Source organism: Gadus macrocephalus, chromosome 12 (assembly GCF_031168955.1).
Source record: "Gadus macrocephalus chromosome 12, ASM3116895v1".
Classification (NCBI taxonomy): domain Eukaryota; kingdom Metazoa; phylum Chordata; class Actinopteri; order Gadiformes; family Gadidae; genus Gadus; species Gadus macrocephalus.
The window spans coordinates 5917016-5935343 of record NC_082393.1 but is presented as its reverse complement, the minus strand read 5'-3'; the positions used below and the strand labels follow the sequence as shown (position 1 = coordinate 5935343).

At 44.7% G+C, this 18328-nt stretch overlaps 4 protein-coding genes across 6 annotated transcripts in view; 2 read left to right on the top strand and 2 right to left on the bottom strand.

Annotated features, from left to right (window-relative positions):
- tmem131 (transmembrane protein 131) overlaps window positions 1-2477 on the top strand; it is a 23648-nt gene extending 21171 nt beyond the window's left edge. Inside the window, exons 36-38 of the mRNA XM_060066703.1 lie at window positions 269-366; window positions 556-701; window positions 1640-2477. Of these exons, the coding sequence (XP_059922686.1) occupies window positions 269-366; window positions 556-701; window positions 1640-1891 (496 nt within the window). The 3' untranslated portion in view covers window positions 1892-2477. The remainder of the gene's footprint in view (window positions 1-268; window positions 367-555; window positions 702-1639) is intronic.
- Window positions 2443-4800, bottom strand: si:ch211-201h21.5 (uncharacterized protein LOC555526 homolog). Its single transcript, XM_060066699.1, has 5 exons — window positions 4618-4800; window positions 4183-4365; window positions 3971-4082; window positions 3663-3799; window positions 2443-3122 (listed from the first exon to the last, which is right to left on the bottom strand). Exons 1-5 carry the CDS (start codon window positions 4798-4800, stop codon window positions 2766-2768), a joined length of 972 nt encoding a protein of 323 aa, XP_059922682.1. The 3' UTR covers window positions 2443-2765.
- Window positions 4700-13035, top strand: LOC132468867 (basic immunoglobulin-like variable motif-containing protein). 3 transcript variants are annotated; one of them, XM_060066696.1, is made up of 10 exons: window positions 4700-4838; window positions 7160-7743; window positions 8042-8156; window positions 8689-8784; window positions 9250-9354; window positions 9506-9600; window positions 10473-10605; window positions 10691-10774; window positions 11081-11177; window positions 11565-13035. In XM_060066696.1, exons 2-10 carry the CDS (start codon window positions 7257-7259, stop codon window positions 11877-11879), a joined length of 1527 nt encoding a protein of 508 aa, XP_059922679.1. In that variant the 5' UTR covers window positions 4700-4838; window positions 7160-7256; the 3' UTR covers window positions 11880-13035. The 3 variants fall into 3 exon arrangements, with proteins under 3 accessions (XP_059922679.1, XP_059922678.1, XP_059922680.1); XM_060066695.1 differs by lacking the exon at window positions 4700-4838 and adding an exon at window positions 5603-5739; XM_060066697.1 differs by lacking the exon at window positions 4700-4838 and adding an exon at window positions 5738-5885.
- On the bottom strand, window positions 12515-18328 carry zgc:172121 (uncharacterized protein LOC337599 homolog). The gene is made up of 9 exons (XM_060066700.1): window positions 18053-18328; window positions 17599-17666; window positions 17337-17509; window positions 16791-16894; window positions 16362-16523; window positions 15678-15883; window positions 14882-14961; window positions 14553-14613; window positions 12515-13353 (listed from the first exon to the last, which is right to left on the bottom strand). Exons 1-9 carry the CDS (start codon window positions 18152-18154, stop codon window positions 13350-13352), a joined length of 960 nt encoding a protein of 319 aa, XP_059922683.1. The 5' UTR covers window positions 18155-18328; the 3' UTR covers window positions 12515-13349.

Genomic DNA, 18328 nt, shown 5'->3' with positions numbered 1-18328 from the left:
TATTGTACACAATGAGGTGATGAAGAACATGTTTAAAAATATCCAGCTAGGTAAATAAGTAGAATGCGCATCTACAAATATCAATAAGATGTGTATATAGATAACATATATAAAGTAGATATGTAATATAAAATAAAAATATAACTATAAGTCGTCTCATAGAAATGTGCACCACATAGTGTAGGAAATCATACTCATTCCAACTAACTTCCCACAGACTTGCAGTTTGCCAACAGGGGTCTTGATCAACCCTTCTCTCTCAACCCAGGTTGTGGACTCCTCTGGTCAAACCAGCCTCTCCTAACGTTAGTCCTCACAACTCCTTCTCAGCATTCGGTCACAGCAATTCCTTCAACCTGAGCACAGGTACTCCTTTCTCTAGATGCAAAAGTATGAAACATAGTACATCATTATTATAGCAGAATATTATATTCTGCTACAATAACATTATAATATTATAATATAATACTTTTGGTGAATACTTGTAAAATGTAAAATACTGGTAATTTGACAATGGTCCTGACTTGAATAAATATATCTTTGTTTGTGTTTCAGTTTTTAAAGGAATAAATGAGGCCAAAAAGCCAGTTGAACCGACGCCGGCAGTGTCGTCTTCGTCTGCGTCTATCTGGGACGCGGCCCCCAGCGACCCTCTCACAACATGGTCCACTAGCTGCGGCTCGCCAACCATCCCGACAACGGTAAGGTCCAGCTAGGTCCTCACACAGTTAGGTCCTCACACAGTTAGGTCCTCAAAGAGTTAGGTCCTCACATGGTTAAACCCTCAAAAACATAGGTCCTCACACAGTTAGGACCTCACACAGTTAGTACCTCACACAGTTAGGTCCTCACACAGTTAGTACCTCACACAGTTAGTACCTCACACAGTTAGTACCTCACACAGTTAGTACCTCACACAGTTAGGTCCTCACAGAGTTAGGTCCTCACACATTTAGGTCCTCACACAGTTAGGTCCTCACAGACTTAGGTCCTCACACAGTTAGGTCCTCACACAGTTGGGTCCTCACAGAGTTAGGACCTCACACAGTTAGGTCCTCACAGAGTTAGGTCCTCACACAGTTAGTACCTCACACAGTTAGTACCTCACACAGTTAGGTCCTCACACAGTTAGGTCCTCACAGACTTAGGTCCTCACACAGTTAGGTCCTCACACAGTTAGGTCCTCACACAGTTAGGTCCTCACACAGTTAGGTCCTCACACAGTAAGGTTCCCACAGTTAGGTCCTCAGTTAGGTCCTAACACAGTAAGGCCCTCACACCATTATGTAACATTATATTACATTGTTTACTTTACGACCAAAGTGACACTGTTATCCAGAAGAAAAGTGTGTAATAAGGATATATTAGTTGCGATGCATTTTGTTTGTTAACAGTGAGATGCATATGAATGACCTGTTCCCTTAAAGACAGTATTAGGTAAAGGAGCCCCTGCTCCCTAATTACAGAACATAACTGAGGAGCAGGTATACGGGTTAGACACCGGCAGATCAAAGACAGCGAATCAAACACCCTAGCCAAGAAACTAACTGGCCTCAAATTGAGCCAATGCGAATGGCGAAGGCAAGAACAATACAAGATCATCTTCAAAACACTCATATTGTGTGCTCTCCTCCTGTAGTCCATCTTCACCACCTCGGGGAACACCTGGTCCACCACCGGCCCGTTCAGCAGCCCCGTCTGGTCCATCAGCCAAGACCCCACCCTGCACAACTGTTTCACCACCCCCTCTGAGGTCACGCCCACCACCCAAGAGGCTCCGCCCTCTCCTGGGGAGCTGAGCCCGACGTATAACCCCTGGAGCCTGTGGCGGCCCATGTTGAGCAGGTCTGGCTCCGAGCCCTGGCCCAGCCCCCCCCATGATCCCATTTGAGGACTTGAGGCGGAAAGAAAAAAAAACTTTTGCTGTGAAACAAATTTTAAATAAGACATTCCAAACTAAAACTGATCCCCATACGGTGAGGTCATAACTACAGTAAGGTCCCCACACAGTGAGGTCCCAGCTACAGTAAGGTCCCCACACAGTGAGGTCCTAACTACAGTAAGGTCCCCACACAGTGAGGTCCCAGCTACAGTAAGGTCCCCACACAGTGAGGTCCTAACTACAGTAAGGTCCCCACACAGTGAGGTCCCAGCTACAGTAAGGTCCCTACACATTAAGAGCCTCATAAATAATAAATAAAGTGAGGTCACCCACTCTTTGTATTAAAGATATGAAAGGCATTTTTAACGGCCGGCTTCATCTCAAATTGAAACATGGGGATGTTTTTAGTCTGCTAGACTTATTGACTTATTCTCATTTATTACGTTCTCGTAATATATGACTTTCAATTAAACTGTTGTCCTTCAGTGATCTACAGTGAGGTCCAACCACCATAAAGCACTCTGACAATCCAGATTTCCCGATACAGAAATGAACATATCAATTTTTTATAGATTTTAATAAAATGTAGAAGGTTTCAATGATTCATCTTTATCAGGGTTTTTCAGCAGCAGTTGTATTGATAAACGGAAATATTTCTTCTCTTCACCAACAAACTTTGATTCCATTTCAAAAACGATCAACGCAAATGAACAAACATTACAACACGGCAATTTGTCGCAGATATTTCAATAAAACATACACTTCCTAACCCCACCAGTCTGCTTTCGTGTGGTGCCGAGGGTCACAGTTTAACATCATTAAGGGGAACCAGTTCTATAATTAAGGCACCAAGTGGGAACAAGATGGACGTGGCTCATTGGGGTCAGGGCTGCCGGAGCGACTTGGCAAGCAGCCTACTAAACTTCTCCAGATCACACTCGGTCATGACGACCACGCGGTGGGGCTTCTTCAGCATGTCCGTGGGGTCCAGCGCCATCATCCCCCGACACACGCTGCCCTGCAGCTCCACGTGGACGCCGCACTCGGTGCTCTTGGTCACCACGGTGCCGTCGATGCAGGCGGCCATGGCGTAGGAGTCGTAGGATACGAAGCCCGGGCCGAAGTGCACGTCCCGCTTGGTCTTCATGGCCGCCGGAGAGTACGCCCAGCACTTGGAGGTCAGCAGCTTCATGAAGCGAGCGGCCGCAGAGTCCTGGTTCAGCATCTCCTGGAAGAACTCCTGGACACGTTGGAGACATGGGATCAGCCCCCAGAGGATAGGAGAAGTTAGTGAGGATAGGAGAAGACCGATCAGCGAGCTCTCATCTGGGAGAACGGGGCGTTCCACTTTCTTTTGTTTAATGTTTTTTTTGACAAATCGTTGCTCGAGGCAGGGAATATTCTACTAACTGCTAATACAAAGTAGTAAAGTGTCTAGAAAGATTACAAATCCACACTGTGCAGACTGGCCACTGTAGAAATATTTAAAATCCCCACTTCATTCACTCACACAAATGAGTAACGATACAAGTAACCAGGTGTAACTCCACCCCTCTCAGTTTTAGTTAGGACTGCTTTGGCTTAGTAGAACTGCTGGATCCGAGATTAGGATGAGAGTTATATGCAGTGGTTCACATCCTTTATAATGTACACAAACTGCAGGATAGTCTAAAGGGTGTTTGACTCCAGCTGAGAGGTCGTGGGGAAGCCTGAGAGGTTGTGGGTTCAACCTCACGTCTGTTTGATGGGGGGAGGGTTGTATACAGGAGGGGCTACTGACCCAGGTGAGTTTGTTTCTGCAGCAGTATTCCATGGTGGCAATGTGTGTTGGACAGCGGAACTCATCCAGAACGATGTAGGCCGACTCCGGGTCGGTCACAAAGTTGAACTCCCCACATAATGTCACGTTACCCTTCCCTGTCAAAGAAACACGTTCTATGTTTTTTCTTTTCCAATTTTTTTGAATGGTTTCAGACTCACTTGTCCATAACTTTGGGCGAATGTGTCCAGAGTTTTCCTCTGCTGCTAAATTGTAAGATTTAAACGTGAATCGTACATAGCTGAATGTGATTTCATGGTCGACCTCACCCTCCATGTTCCCCCCCATGATGAAGAGGTCTTTGAGGCGGTCTGGGAAGCCCGAGTCAAGCCTCACCGCCATGGCCAGGTTTGTGAGAGGGCCGAGGGCCACTAGGGACACCTGCGGCACAAAAAGAAAATCCCGGTATCGGATCACGATTCCAGGACAAGACGGCGACAGAGCACAAGTTCAACGGCACAAACGGGGTGGTCTCTCCAACCTGGTTCGGGTTTTCCGACACGAGCCTGATCATGGCGTTGACAGCGTGCTCCTTCTGGATCTTCTGCCTCCAGTCCGGGTCTCGGTCTACCAGGATGTCCCCCAGGCCGTCGCTGCCGAAGTGATCCTTAGGTAGCTCTGTTGCCCCGACGAGAGGGCCGCCCAAGCCCTGGAACACCGGGATCTGGGGGAATGTGTCAACCATTTTCCTTCTATGTATAACAGGGGCCTTGGTGTGTTGTTGATAGCCACACAAAACCAGTCTGTTCCATTGTACAGAACAAAGACTTAAAAAGCAATCAGGAAATTTCAATAGTATGTTTTCAATTTTACATTTGTAGATAATATTTTGAATCAATCCTTTCTTTGTTTCCCAGGTGTATTTTTCGCATAATATTTACACACAGTGGATCGATTTTCTTTTGACCTACTGTACCTCCTCACGTTTACAGACGGCCAGCACCCTCAACACATTCTGGCACACATTTTCCAGGGACGTGTTCCCGAAACAGCATGTAACACCAAGGATCTTGACGTCGGGGGCGGACAGGGCCATCATGATGGCCTGGGCATCGTCGATTCCACAGTCCGTGTCGATAATCACCAATTTCTTTGCCATGTTTCTCTCTAGAAACAAAAGCAGCTATTCCGTGAGAAGTGAGAAAAAAAATACTTTAAATAGATTTGCTTGTAAAGGGGCACGGTGTGTCTTCTCATCAATCAATGTTTAGTTAAGTTAAGCATTAAACGTGTCCTACCAGATAACTACAAAGTCTGGTGCAACCTAACCTTATTATACCAAAACACAGACAACTAAAAACAAGAGCCTGAACTCATTATTTTTCTTCATGAAACTGTTGTTGAATATAGCGTGGAACACGTTTATAAATAAATAAATAAATAAATAATATTATATTAAGATGTTTAACAGTTAAACTCAAGTTGATCGCTTCATGAATGAATCATATGAATTTAAAATCTGAGGAGAATCTCATGGCGCAGACTTTGGTACCTATTTGTGTGTTTAATATTGCTCATTAAATGAACATTTTATTATTAATAGGCATTTGGTTTAAATGGTTATGATCTGTAACGTCGTGTTACAGTTAAGTAACCTTTTTAGAGGTCACGATCTGTAATCATGTTAACACCATTCTCAACCAACCCGCTAGTTTCCACTAGGAAGGTAATTTGGATAAGATATCGTGAAACGTACAACAGAATTTCTAAACAAGTTTCCTACCTCCAACTCAGCAAAGATTGACCCTTGCCCCTGAGATTAAAGCGCTGACAAATCTTTCATTGGGTGGTAGGGTCAAAAACGCCATAAACCCGGGGATATCCTTCCGAAAATAAAAAATCGTATCTGCATTTCTTCAACGCGATACAATGATGAGGAGATAAGATTAAAATATACTACAATGATTTGTGTCATGTTTTCTACTTTTGTTTGGCAATTAGGCCTGCATTTAGGTGTTATTAGTTTTGACAGAATAACCCGTCCACGGAGTGGTACAGTCCGTCCACATTATCTCGCTGAATGCGGAAGTCAGAACGGGTAAGAATGTGGTGTTTTATTTGTTTTTAAATGGTCAGCACTATCTTTTTATTGCTAAATTGCATATATTTTGTACCCATGATTATTGCCTAGTCAAAAATATACATTTAAAATACGTATAAGACGTTTCCAGAGCTGCTATAGTGGTGCGTATTTGGTTCCCACTACCAACAGCTGATGTGATGGTCAGAGAGAGCCATCACAGTGTGTTGGCTTCATTAGTTGTTTTTAATGATGGCCAGACATTTGCTGTCGATTGTAATGTAATTCCTCGCTGTGTGAAACACAAAACATGAGAAATTTGTACATGCTTGTGGGATGGAGTCAGGTGGGTTTTGCACAGGTGCAGGCGTTTCTGAACACGCTATCATAGCATCATAGCTTATATGACCGTTTAAAGAAAATATATATTTGAGAGAAAACAGGAAAAAATCCATGTATCCGTGGAGCTGTCTATTTAATGACAACTGATTGATGTGTGATGCTTATCTCCATTTAATTTTGACAGTTTGTCAAGTTCCCTGCCGGGAGCCAAGAAGGCACAAGATTTTGATATTGGAAGCAACAAGTCTTTGACTTTCATCAGTGAACGGACCTATGTGCCCATTAATGTGTTAATGTATTCGTATTATTTCTAATATAATATAGAATATTATATAGCATAATATATGTTTGATTATTCTTTCTAATATTGTGAAATTGTGAGCATTTCCCTGGGTAGAACAACTCCAGCTGCCTTTGACCACAATTTGTGATTATTACTACACTAATAGTAATCTTTCATTTTCATCACTCTGAAATCCGAGCCAGTCCGATCACCTGAAAACCCAAGCAAATCCGATTGCTCGAAAACGCAATGTCAGTTAGTCAACGAAAGACCACCATGTGTCACTCAAAACACCTCCTCCCAGCGCAAGGAAACATCCCCCTTCATTATTCTCATGTTTAAATAAGAGCTTGCCCCAGGGTGACTGGTGACCACTGAAGCTGTGATCTCTCTATATCCAGATAACCTCATTATTTTTCTCAATTGACTTATATGTTGAGGCTAACTAATTAATGGCACAGTCAAAGGTTTAACATCGTATGAATGCATTTAACACAGGGTCAAGATAGTCTTTATCTGTAAAGTTAATGCCTACATTCCAAGGCTTCTTCACGTTCCACTCATTTCCACCTTCTGCCACCCCTGAGATGAACCCCAGTTACTTATACCGAATGTACTGACCGATCTCATATTGTTTGAACTCCAGCTGAGACAGTGGGTTCACCACAACATAACCGTATTCCTCACAATGTTTTACCGAAGATTTTAAACTGAGGGCATGACTGGCTAGACCATATTTGTAGTCAAATGTTGACGTCCAGTACGTCAACTTCATCCTCTCTGTAATTAAGGAACTATCCCTCTGGTCCTCAGATTAAATAATCCTCCCCATTGGACTCCACCACCGCTGTCCGGCTCCAACGCTTGGCTCACCGCCCTCTCTTGCCCCGTCCAAGCAGCCCACGGTTCGATGCCGAATCCGTCAGAAGGTCAAGAAGCAAACTGTTGTGCCCTGCCTGGCCGGCCGCCGCCACAGAGGCCCGGCGAGCAAGAAGATGGCCGCGGCGCCGTGTTTAGCTCTCTCTCGTCTCAGGAAACGCCCAAACCACGTCGGGCGTCCAGCGCCGAACTCCACATCCAGTGGACCTGTCCGGTCACGCACTCCCAGGAGACGTTCTACACGGTGTGCTCCGACTACGCCCTCCTAAACCAGGCCACAGCCGTGTACTGCCCCCAACCGGACACCCTCAGCAGCAGAGACGCAGTGCCCAAGATGCATGAAGAGGGGGCTCTTATTGTGAAGCCGTTGCTGGAGCTCAGTCAGATAGAGGTGACCAGCGTTGGGTCGGACGGGGACTACGATATGGAGGAGATGTCCGCCCACAACAAACCTATCCTCGCCTGGGAGATCGACACAACAGACTTCGCGGCCGTTCTGACAAGGAAGAGTAAAACAAGTGAGTCATTTTTAATACTTTGGGTCGGGTAAGTTCATACAGCAGGCCAGTGGCGTGTCTAGACGAGTCTATAAGGGGTGGCCCAGGAGTGGTGCAGAACAACACCCAGCCTTTGCAGAACTGTGCAGAGAATGTATACCAAAAAGTAAATTTGAGTAGAACGATTTGAATGCTGGAGGAAGGAAGGTCCCCTATCTGTTGTTAAGACACCGCCAGGATTTGCCAGATGTTTACGACGATGATGAAACCCTTCGGTCCTGCCTCACCACACAACAGCCTCTCCTTGGTGTGTCCACAGGCAACCCCAAGAAGGCGGGCTCCAAGAAGACGAAGAGCCGGAACCTCCAGGACCCTCCCCTTCACCCAGCCCAGGAGGAGCTCCGACAGAGGAAGGTGCTGGACCTCCGGAGATGGTAACCTCACCCTCCCTTTCTCAGACAGCAAGTTCACTATTATGAACGCATCCATCCCTTTGTTAAACAGCACAAGTTCACGGTTATGAAGTCATCCATCCTTTTTCAAACAGCACAAGTTCACCATAATGAATTCATCCATCCCTTTGTTGGACAGCACAAGTTCAGTGTTATGAATGCATCAATCTCTTTATCAGACAGCACAAGTTCACGATATGAAGTCATCCATTTATTTACTATTATTTGTCTGACATTTTCATCATCACATAGATTTTGTTCAGAAAAGTGGAAAATAATCTAATTTTACCTTTTCATAACTAAATGTCATTTTCATTTGTTATTGTTACTATATCTTCAGGTATTGTATTATTGTTTATGTTATTAATATATCTAAAGGTATTGTAATATTGGTTAGGTTATTATCATATATTCAGATGATGTATTATTTGTTATGTTATTAATATATCTAAAGGTGTTGTAATATTGGTTAAGTTATGATGCATTATTTGTTGTGTGATTATTATATCTTCAGGTACTGTATCAGCCGGCCGCAGTACAAGACGTCGTGTGGGATCTCCTCGCTGATCTCCTGCTGGAACTTCCTGTACAGCACGCTGGGGGCGGGAAGGTATGCCCCTCACTTCTTGCCTCTTGTTGATGTTGAAAGTACAGACTGGCTTCGATCCTACATCACAGAGATGGATCAGAGAAGTCACCTGTTGGCAGGTATGCCTCTCACGTCCTGTCCCTTGTTGATGTTGAAACGCGTTCCTACATCACAGAGATGGATCAGAGAAGTCTCCTGTTGGCAGGTATTCCTCTCACTTCCTGTCCCTTGCTGATGGTGAAACAGAGTCTGGCTGTGTTCCTACATCACAGAGATGGATCAGAGAATGCACCTGTATATTTTGTGTAGAAGTGGTATTGTGGTAACTTGAGATAAAGTACAGTACCAGTGGAGTTTGATGTTTTGGAATGTGGTTTAAATTGGATGGCGGTTAATATAGGTGATTTACTGTGTGTGTGTGTGTGTGTGTGTGTGTGTGTGTGTGTGTGTGTGTGTGTGTGTGTGTGTGTGCGTGTGCGCGTCCAGCCTTCCTCCCCTCTCCCAGGAGGATGCCCTCCACATCCTGGGCTTCCAGCCGCCGTTCGAAGACATCAAGTTCGGACCGTTCACCGGGAACGCCACGCTCATGAGGTGAGGCCATGAGGACCAAATAGGCTGAGGTCATTAAAGTCACCCTCATTAGGTGAGGGTCAGTTCAGGGTCGATCCTTGGCTTTCACCAGGGAGATCCATGAAGGCGACGATGACGATGACATCGTTCATATTTCTCTCATCACTTCCAGATGGTTCCGGCAAATCAATGAAAACTTCAGAGTTCGAGGTTGCTCCTATATTCTGTACAAACCCCACGGAAAGCACAAGACTGCAGGGGAAACTGGTGAGACTCATTCATGCTCTTTGTAATCACTTTGTATTTTGTATTCACCTTCACTCATATTGTTGCTATGGTAACCACTGTGATCGTTGTGCGTCCTGAGTTCCTCCCATGATTACAGTGCTCCCCCTTGATTGGACGCGTGATTATATACATGTATTTAGTCCAGCCCAAACTGGCCCTGTAGATCAGAATACTGGTAGGCATGTATTAATCCCAGAGAGCATATCCTGGTGTCACTGAAAGTACATCAGTAGCAATGACCTGGAGAAAATAAATGCATTGCAGACCACTGTGCTTGGACATTATTAACAGAATATGCTCCATTATCGAAACAATACATCATTGCCCATTGTTATTGATGACCTGTATCCACTGTAACACACGAGTACTGTGCTGTGCTGTCCTTGATGTGCGTAGACGTAGGGACATTTGATTGACCTTCATTTCAAAGGTCAGGTCAGGTAATATGCCAATATGCCTCTATAACACAACTGTTATGAAACATTGTCCTGTCACCAATCACTTCACCTACTTCAATGTAAATAATGTGCACTTTCCACTGTACATGTGGAATGAAGTATTCATACTGTATTGAAGGACCTTTTAGCCTGTTAGACTGTTATGTAACCCTTAGGCATGTGTCATCTATGCCCTTATGACATGGCATTGTAATCACTGTGGGATTTTCTTTTTTTATGTACGCTGGACGTACCATAACTTTCTTTATTTATATCCTTGCATCTTTTTATTCTCCATGGGATGCTGTAAATAGTGAATTTCTCATGTACGGGAGGAAATAAAGTTATTATCTTATCTAGTATATCATCTATTCAGAATTGAATGCAGCTTTAGCAACGCTTTTGTGTTCCCAGCGGAGGGGGCGTTGCAGAAGATGACCCAGGGTCTGAAGGACGCGTCCATGGCTTACATCTACCACTGTCAGAACCACTACTTCTGCCCGGTGGGCTTCGAGGCCACACCCCTCAAGGCTTCCAAGGCATACAGGTAGCTGCGCCTCTGATCCCCCCCCCTCCCCCGTCTCCTCATGCTTCCTCTGTGGACTGAGCCCTTGTTTCCTGTGGGTTCCCAGGGGGGCTCTGCCAGCCAACGACACGGAACATTGGATCCTCATCGGAGAGCCGAGCCGGAAACACCCGGCGATTCACTGCAAAAAGTAAGCCAATTAACACAGTTTCATTTAAAGGTAGGACACTCTGGACTAGTCACTGTAAAAGGACACTCTAAGCTATGGACTGTTAAAGCAAAGACATTCCGATACCCTTCACTGTAAAAAGTAAGACACTTTAAAGTTTAAACTGTCGACTGCATAAAGTAAGTCAGTGATCAAACTATTCACTGTAAAGGTAAGACATCTCAAACCACTCACCGTAAAAATGTGTCAGTGTCAATGTTCAAACCTAACGCATCATGTTGGTCCTAGCAATGGATTGCCGATTTTAAAAGGCCCTCTCTTACCAAGGTGGCTGGATATCGTGACGGACCTGAACACACAGAACCCAGAGTACCTGGACATCCGCCACACAGAGAGGGGGATTCAGTACCGAAAGACCAAGAAGGTTTCCTGCTCACCTTTTTTGCTGGTTATGGCATTGTTTGCTTCCAACCTTCCAAAGTACAGTTGTATAGTTATTTTTCTTAGGCCTGCACCTGACAACACTCAGTAGCCCGGAGTACTGAACCTTAGCCCATCTGCTTGCCTTTAGTCCACCGGCTAGCTCTTAGTCCAAGCTCTATGTCTGCCAGCCTGCTCTTAGTCCATGCCCTGAGCCCCAGTTAACTCTAGCCATTAGCCCACCAGCTAGCTCTTATTCCTTAACCTTAGCCTAGCAGCTAGCTCTTAGCCCTATCCCTAAGTAGTAGCCCTTCACCCACTAGCCTTTCATCCTTAACCAAGGTATTCAACAATGCCTGCAATGTTGTGACCATGGTCCTTTTGGTCCCAGGTGGGCGGGAACCTCCACTGCATCATGGCCTTCCAGAGGGTGCACTGGCAGAAGCTGGGCCCCTGGGCCCTCAACCTGGAGAACCTGCGCCACGACTTCCACCAGCGGGAGCCCGAGTCTGCCAACTGTCCCGCGCCCGAGGGGAGCGGCAGCGGCGGGGAGGACAAGACCTCCGCCAAGCGCCTGGCCCGCCTCGGACGCTCACAGAGCACGGGAAGTCCGAAGGACACTGCCTGGAAGCGGTTGTCGAACACGACGGACAACCGGAGGAGGAGCCCGGCGGGGTGTGACATTGAGGAGCACCTGACAGACTGAGGTGTGGGAGCGAGCCGGCGCGCGACGAGAGATGAGTGTTCCAACCACGCCAGAGACATCGAGGTACAACTGCTACGCTACGATCGCAACGTTCCCGTTCCCTCTCCACTCCGAATGTAAGGTTAAAATAGTAACAACTAACTAAGTTAAATGCTAAACTATGAGCTACCCTACTTAACTTTTAGCTTAGTTTAAACTTTGACCATCATGTGGGAACCTGGAGGCCGTCAGATGTCGGGGTAGAAGCGTTAAACCCCCCCAAACTTTTTTAAGGTCAAATGATTCTATGGTTCTTTGAATAAACAGTACGTCTCGTTTTGACAATCTGAGCTACCAACAGGGACTATAGTGCAACCGAGCGCTCTACAGTAAATACAATGTGATATCTGGTGACATGCGGTTTGTATTGAATGAATGCCGATTGTTTATTTATTGTATTTGTTCTTAAGTGTAATAAGTTGGAGTAGTGCTTCAGTGAACCTGGATGACCCTCACTGATAGTGTAGTTATCCTATTCATGTTTTCTGTCTTAAACATATTCCCTTCATATTTGATACCCTCAACACCCCTTCAGTGTTTTGGACATAGTTCTTAAGGAAAACAATAAATATTAATAGGAACCTTTGACTCGGATATCGGATTATTTCAGTTGTTTAATTAGACTGTGACCAATGATGAAATAAGCATTTAACCTAAACTTGCAAAATACATAATCTTCAATGAATTCAGGTCCTTTTTCTTAATACTGTGATACACATCTGAACTTAATGCTATATTGTCTAACTTATTGCAACGGTACTAGGTTGTGTTGTCTGTTGATGCCAGAGTGCTGAGCTCTGTAAGAGGGGAACGAGGTGTGTTCAAGGGTTCTGCTTGGTTACGGCCTGCGTTAATCTGTGTTACAGTGCGAACGTTTGATCTAAACAATCTGTGTAGTGCTTATGCAACTAAAATAAGGAATGTTCCGTGTAACAGAATAACTTTTTTCAGGGTCCACAACAACTCCTATTTTTGCTTAATGGACAGAATGTATTAATGAAAATCAATAAACTGACACCCAATGGAGGCTTCTTCCTATGGAGACAAATTCAATATAATAATATATATTTCCGGTTTTGTAGCCAAGCAAGTATTTTAAAAACAGGGCCGAGTTTTAGATTCGTCTGAAAAAACTAGAAATGAATGAAGGTTGACAGTATCAAGCAATGACAATTATCCTTCAATACACCGTCACAGTTCAAGGTATCTACACTTAAACAGAGTACAGACATATGATTTTTACCAGCAGTTTTGTCAATGGTAAATGGCTTTTTGTTCCAGATCAGGTATCAGCTGTTGTTCTCCTGATCCTATAAAGTATCGGTGAGCCGTAGCTGCCAAGGCTCCGTGTTGAACTCCACCTTCATGCAGCAAGGGAATCTGCTGGGAAGATGTACGGCGATAACACCTAAGGGTCGAGTGGCTCCATCGTCACCTGTAACCATAACGACAGAGTCAGCTGGTCACATGACATGATGGATAACAAACATTTGTGTTTAAAAGACACTGGTAAGATCTGGGAATATGTTGATAATATTGAGAAGCTATTCTTAAACTTGTTTTTTGACGTTTAATATAATTTTGCTGTTGAATTGCTGTATCTTGGAAATTGCTGAAGACCTGTTAATGCTTGGTGTTGAACTGATGTTTGATGTCAGTACTGGTCACACTTTGCTAAGAGCTTAAGTTCCTCCAGTGCAGCTGTCTCTCATGGGACCTTATCTTATAAATAAAAAGAGAACCAAAATCCCTAAAGAGAAACTCAAAAATGTTCATTGCCTTACACTTGATCCGGTCTGTTTCTTGTGTCTAACTAACTCACGCTATGAAGTTGAATAGTCGCAGTAAAACCCAACCCTCCTTCACAGATCTTCACAAATCTTTTAGACAACACTAACACAAAAAACCCTTTGCTGGCAGTCCTCTCTCCACCTATCACTCACGATTCCAGCGTTCTTTTCACGCAACAACTTGGCTACACAATAACATTCAGACTCGATCTAGTGAAAGGCAAAGAACAAAGGTTGTATTTCTCTGTAGGGATCCTTTCAAATTATCCTGTCAGACATAATAACAATCTGAGTCTCAGTGGAAAACAAAGCACTTCTTTGAGGTGGAGAGGTGGTGGAGTGTGATTGCCCCAAGGGATTACATTGCTGCCTGTTTTGCTGATTGCGTCTGCAGCTCGCTCGCTCGATACCAGACCAATTTCCAAAAATTGTCGTCCGTATTAGTCCCTTCGACCCAATGATGTGAAAATGGGGCCCAGGTTGGATACCCCTGAAGTTATCATTCAATGACTACCGATGGAAAGGATGAGAGCAGCATGGGAATTGTGCTGGAAGGAAAGGAGAGCACAGTTGTACCATCCATTTTCGGATGGATCTGGATATATTTTTCTTTTGGGTGTCAGTCGATCATGCTGGTCAGATGATTATGAAAACATCGGCACAGGGGGGGGGGGGCGGCGTCTACTGGCTGGCCTCCCCCCAGGTGGGTGCTACACACTTGCGTGTGTCAATCTGTTCCTTAACTTTTCTTAGCATGTGACACAAAACCTTAGTTTCAGAGCCTGTACAAACGAGTTGCCCTGGCATCTAATAAGTATTTTACTTCAAATAAATTCTGACTGACTTGATTAGTAGACGTTTACGTAGCTCCGTGATGTGAGTGGGACCCACGCGGCAGCAGCCCCCTAGTGATGGAAGAGACAACAAGAAACCAGTCGAAAATACGGTAAGTTAAAAGAAATGTTATTACTTGCTTCTGACTCGGGTAATTACAGTGATGTAAGGTGGGCTCTCTAGCCAAATGACTGCAGCCATTCAGGTCAGTGTTTGTAGTGTTCTAATGGCACATTGTGGAGAGTAGTACTCTCTTCCCAACGCTTCGATAATAACACTACCACAGCCACACCAAGAAGGTTCAGATGAGTAAACAGGCTTCCTTTGTTTTGTTCCTACCAATCATCGTGGCTCCTTGTTTCAACCATTCCTGGCTCAGTTCTGCTATGGATGAAACCTTTGACCCCGAGGCATTCCACCTGAGAATTAAAAAGTATGGTGATTGCATATTTCTTCCTACACAAAGTTGTCGGATAACACTGATTACCGAAGTGCTGTCATGGGTTTGGCAACTAATGTAGCTCTACAATAGTGGGATGTGTCGGGGCTAGTGGGGGATTTTTGTTGACGAAAATCTGATTACAGTAAATCTCAAAACCAAAAAACAACACCCTTGATTGTTTTATAGCATGATTTGGAGGTTTTAAAAAATATCCATCTTCAATTACTCATAACACTGGTGTAACCTTTGCAGTCGTGCAGAAAATATAAACATTTACATAGACTTTTCATAGACAAAGGAGCCATCGGTCAAGTCAGTCTATTGCTATCTTTAACGAATGCTAATCAAGAACTTGGAAGAGGACTGGGCTGAAACTGTCCTTCTCGTCTGACTATGGGTAAGTAAAAAAGAATTCCAAGTACTTCTTCAAAATGTATCCACTGTGTATAGTAGTAGTAAATTCCCTCGGTGTGTGTGTGCGAGTGTAATACTACTCTGCAGTAGTATTAACACTGACCCTGCGTGTACCAGAAGTGCTACAAGCAGTAGTATTAACGCTGACCCTGTACTAGAAGTACTACAAGCAGTAGTATTAACACTGACCCTGTGTGTACTAGAAGTACTACAAGCAGTAGTATTAACCCTGACCCGGTGTGTACTAGAAGTGCTACGAGCAGTAGCATTAACACTGACCCGCTGAGTCTATCCCACTCCTCTCCACTGTTGGGGTACACCACCCAGGGCAGGTCGGGGCTTCTCAGCGGGCTGACCGTGTCCAGCAGCGGCCGGATCAGCAACGGGGAGCAGCAGTTCACCCCTACGGCCACCAGCTGGCTGCACCTCTGAGCCAGCCGCACCGCCTCCAGGAACGGACTCCCGTCACACAGCGACCGGCCGTCCTGAGGAGGAAGGCTCCGTCACCCTGCCTCCACTGACTTTCTAATCACGTGAGGCCATGCAAATGTAGCACCTGTAAATACCCCCTTTTAAAAGTGTTTTGGTTGGTTTACACAAAATGACTCATTTAATTTGGATTTTGTTTAGTAATGCATTGAAGCCTATTGGTTTATTACAGGTGTTAGTTGTGCGGGAGTGTGTGTGCACGGGGATCTTGGACTTGCTGTTTGCTGATCAATGTCCCTGTTCACAGGGACATTGTTATAAGCGTCTTGGAGCACCAGGAAAAGCGCTATATAAATTTGATCTATTATAATTATTATTATAATTATTATTGCGGCCGGTGTCGATTGGGTTCAAAACTATGTGATGTGCCGGGAAGCAGATGCACAGAAATGTAAGGAGTTGGGGTTGCAAAATCCTTCTCTCACCCATAAATTGGGTAAATCATGAGTGTAACTGAATAGAAGGAGCTCCTACCTTACAGGAGAAGGACAGCCAGGCCTTACAGCTGGGGAACTCTCTGAGGAGCTCCAGCAAGGCCTCCGCCTCCTTCACACTGGGGATGGTCTCCATAGCTACCAGGTCTGCCCCCGCGGACACGAGGCAGCTGATCTGAGGCCGGTGCCAGGCTTTCAGCTCCTGGGGGATCACCACCATCACCCAAGGATCAATACATTTCGATTATATGTATGTGGTATGGGCAGGAGGTACACTCCTATGATCTGGGATTCATGCAATCATTTGTTACATAATTTTTATCACTCAATCACTCATTCATTCTCTTGGCGTAAGACTCAATTCATTCATTTCGATGTCCTACTAAAACTTTCCTGAACTTCATCCACAGCTCTTCTCCATTCATATAATCAATTTGTCTTTATTCAGAGTTCTTTACAACTTGCTGACCTCTATACTCATCGCTTCAGCGTATCCTCCAGAGTATTCCGAGCCGTCCAGTAGAAACGCACCGTACGCACCGACACACCCCGCCACCAGGGGTCGCCCTCGCTCTGGCCAGGGAAAGGAGAAAATGAAGTAATCAAAATAACACTTGTACACTTCTTCTTTCACCAGTGTAATCAACCTGGGTCTATACTTGATGATAGGGTGATTGTCTGTACCATGGTGCACTTGGTCTAGCCTTCTAACATGATATAATGGCATGTTGCTATGGGCTACATTAAGAAGTATTTATAGTTCCAAAGTCTACCACTTCATGCTAACATGACTCTTATTCTCTCCCATTAGCTGATTCTCTCAATTTCAATTCCTGTTTATTTTACTAGTTGTCATTTAACTGATTCTTTAATACAAAGTGATTGACAGTGAAGTCAGATACAGGACATTAAGGAGCAAGTAGGGAATTGGGGGGGTATTTTAGGTTTCATTGAACAATATCACCCCCTAACCCCTACCTGCTCCCAATGTAATGCATGAATGAGTAAGACACACCTGTATCATTGTTGCTGGTGACAAACTGCTGGACGGCTTCTTGGGCCAGGTGAACTCCTGACTTCATCAGCTCCTGGGCCGACTCTAAGCTCATGTCAAGGTGCTCCATGAAGCCTTTGATGCTGGCCTGGTAGGTCGCCGTGGAAACCACATCCGCTCCGCTGTCAAGAAACCTACGGAAATATCACATGAAATAATTTGTGAAATACTTCTGAACCTACATGTTTGAGTCAATGCGTGTAGTACTGTGGCGCAGGCCTACCTGCAATGGGCATCTTGTATGGCCTGTGGGTTAGTATGCAAGAGTCTGGAACTCCACAATGGATCCCCCTATAAGTAGGATTTAGCATTGTCATCACAGGTGTATAAAGCCTAACCAATACCAGATACCAGATACTTTGACATAAATATAAACTATGGTCACAAACAACACACATATGTAAAAGGTTGTCATTCACAACCCATTCAGGCTATAGTTGCTGTGTAAGTCATCCCCTTTATCCATGCGTTTATATGGCTTTCATTAAGAAGATATAGAACCGCCACACAGGGGGCAATGAGTTCATACGTAGAATAAATATGTCTGTGCAGTCGAGGATGGTGCTAAACTTATTTAAACAGACTTTATGTTGAACCCGATTGGAGGTGGGTTAGTCGCAAGTTCTAGCAATAACTAAGTGGACCACCAGGTGAACTTTAAGGTACCTGTAACTTACCTGTAACCCAAAACCTTGAGCCTCTAGCTCCGTTGCTAGCCCACCATCCAAGATAAGAGGACCAGCTCCCCGGATAGATGCTATACTTTCCTTTGAACACATTACACTAATTACAGCAATGTAGTAAGAACGAGCAGGTCTTTTATCGTGTGTAGCCGCACACACGATTTACACAGATTGGATGTCTTATTTCCTCTTAAAGTAGTGAAAGCACTTTATTGAAGCACTGTAGGTTGCATTCAGGAACACTCGGAGCTATGGATGTCTACCACCCAG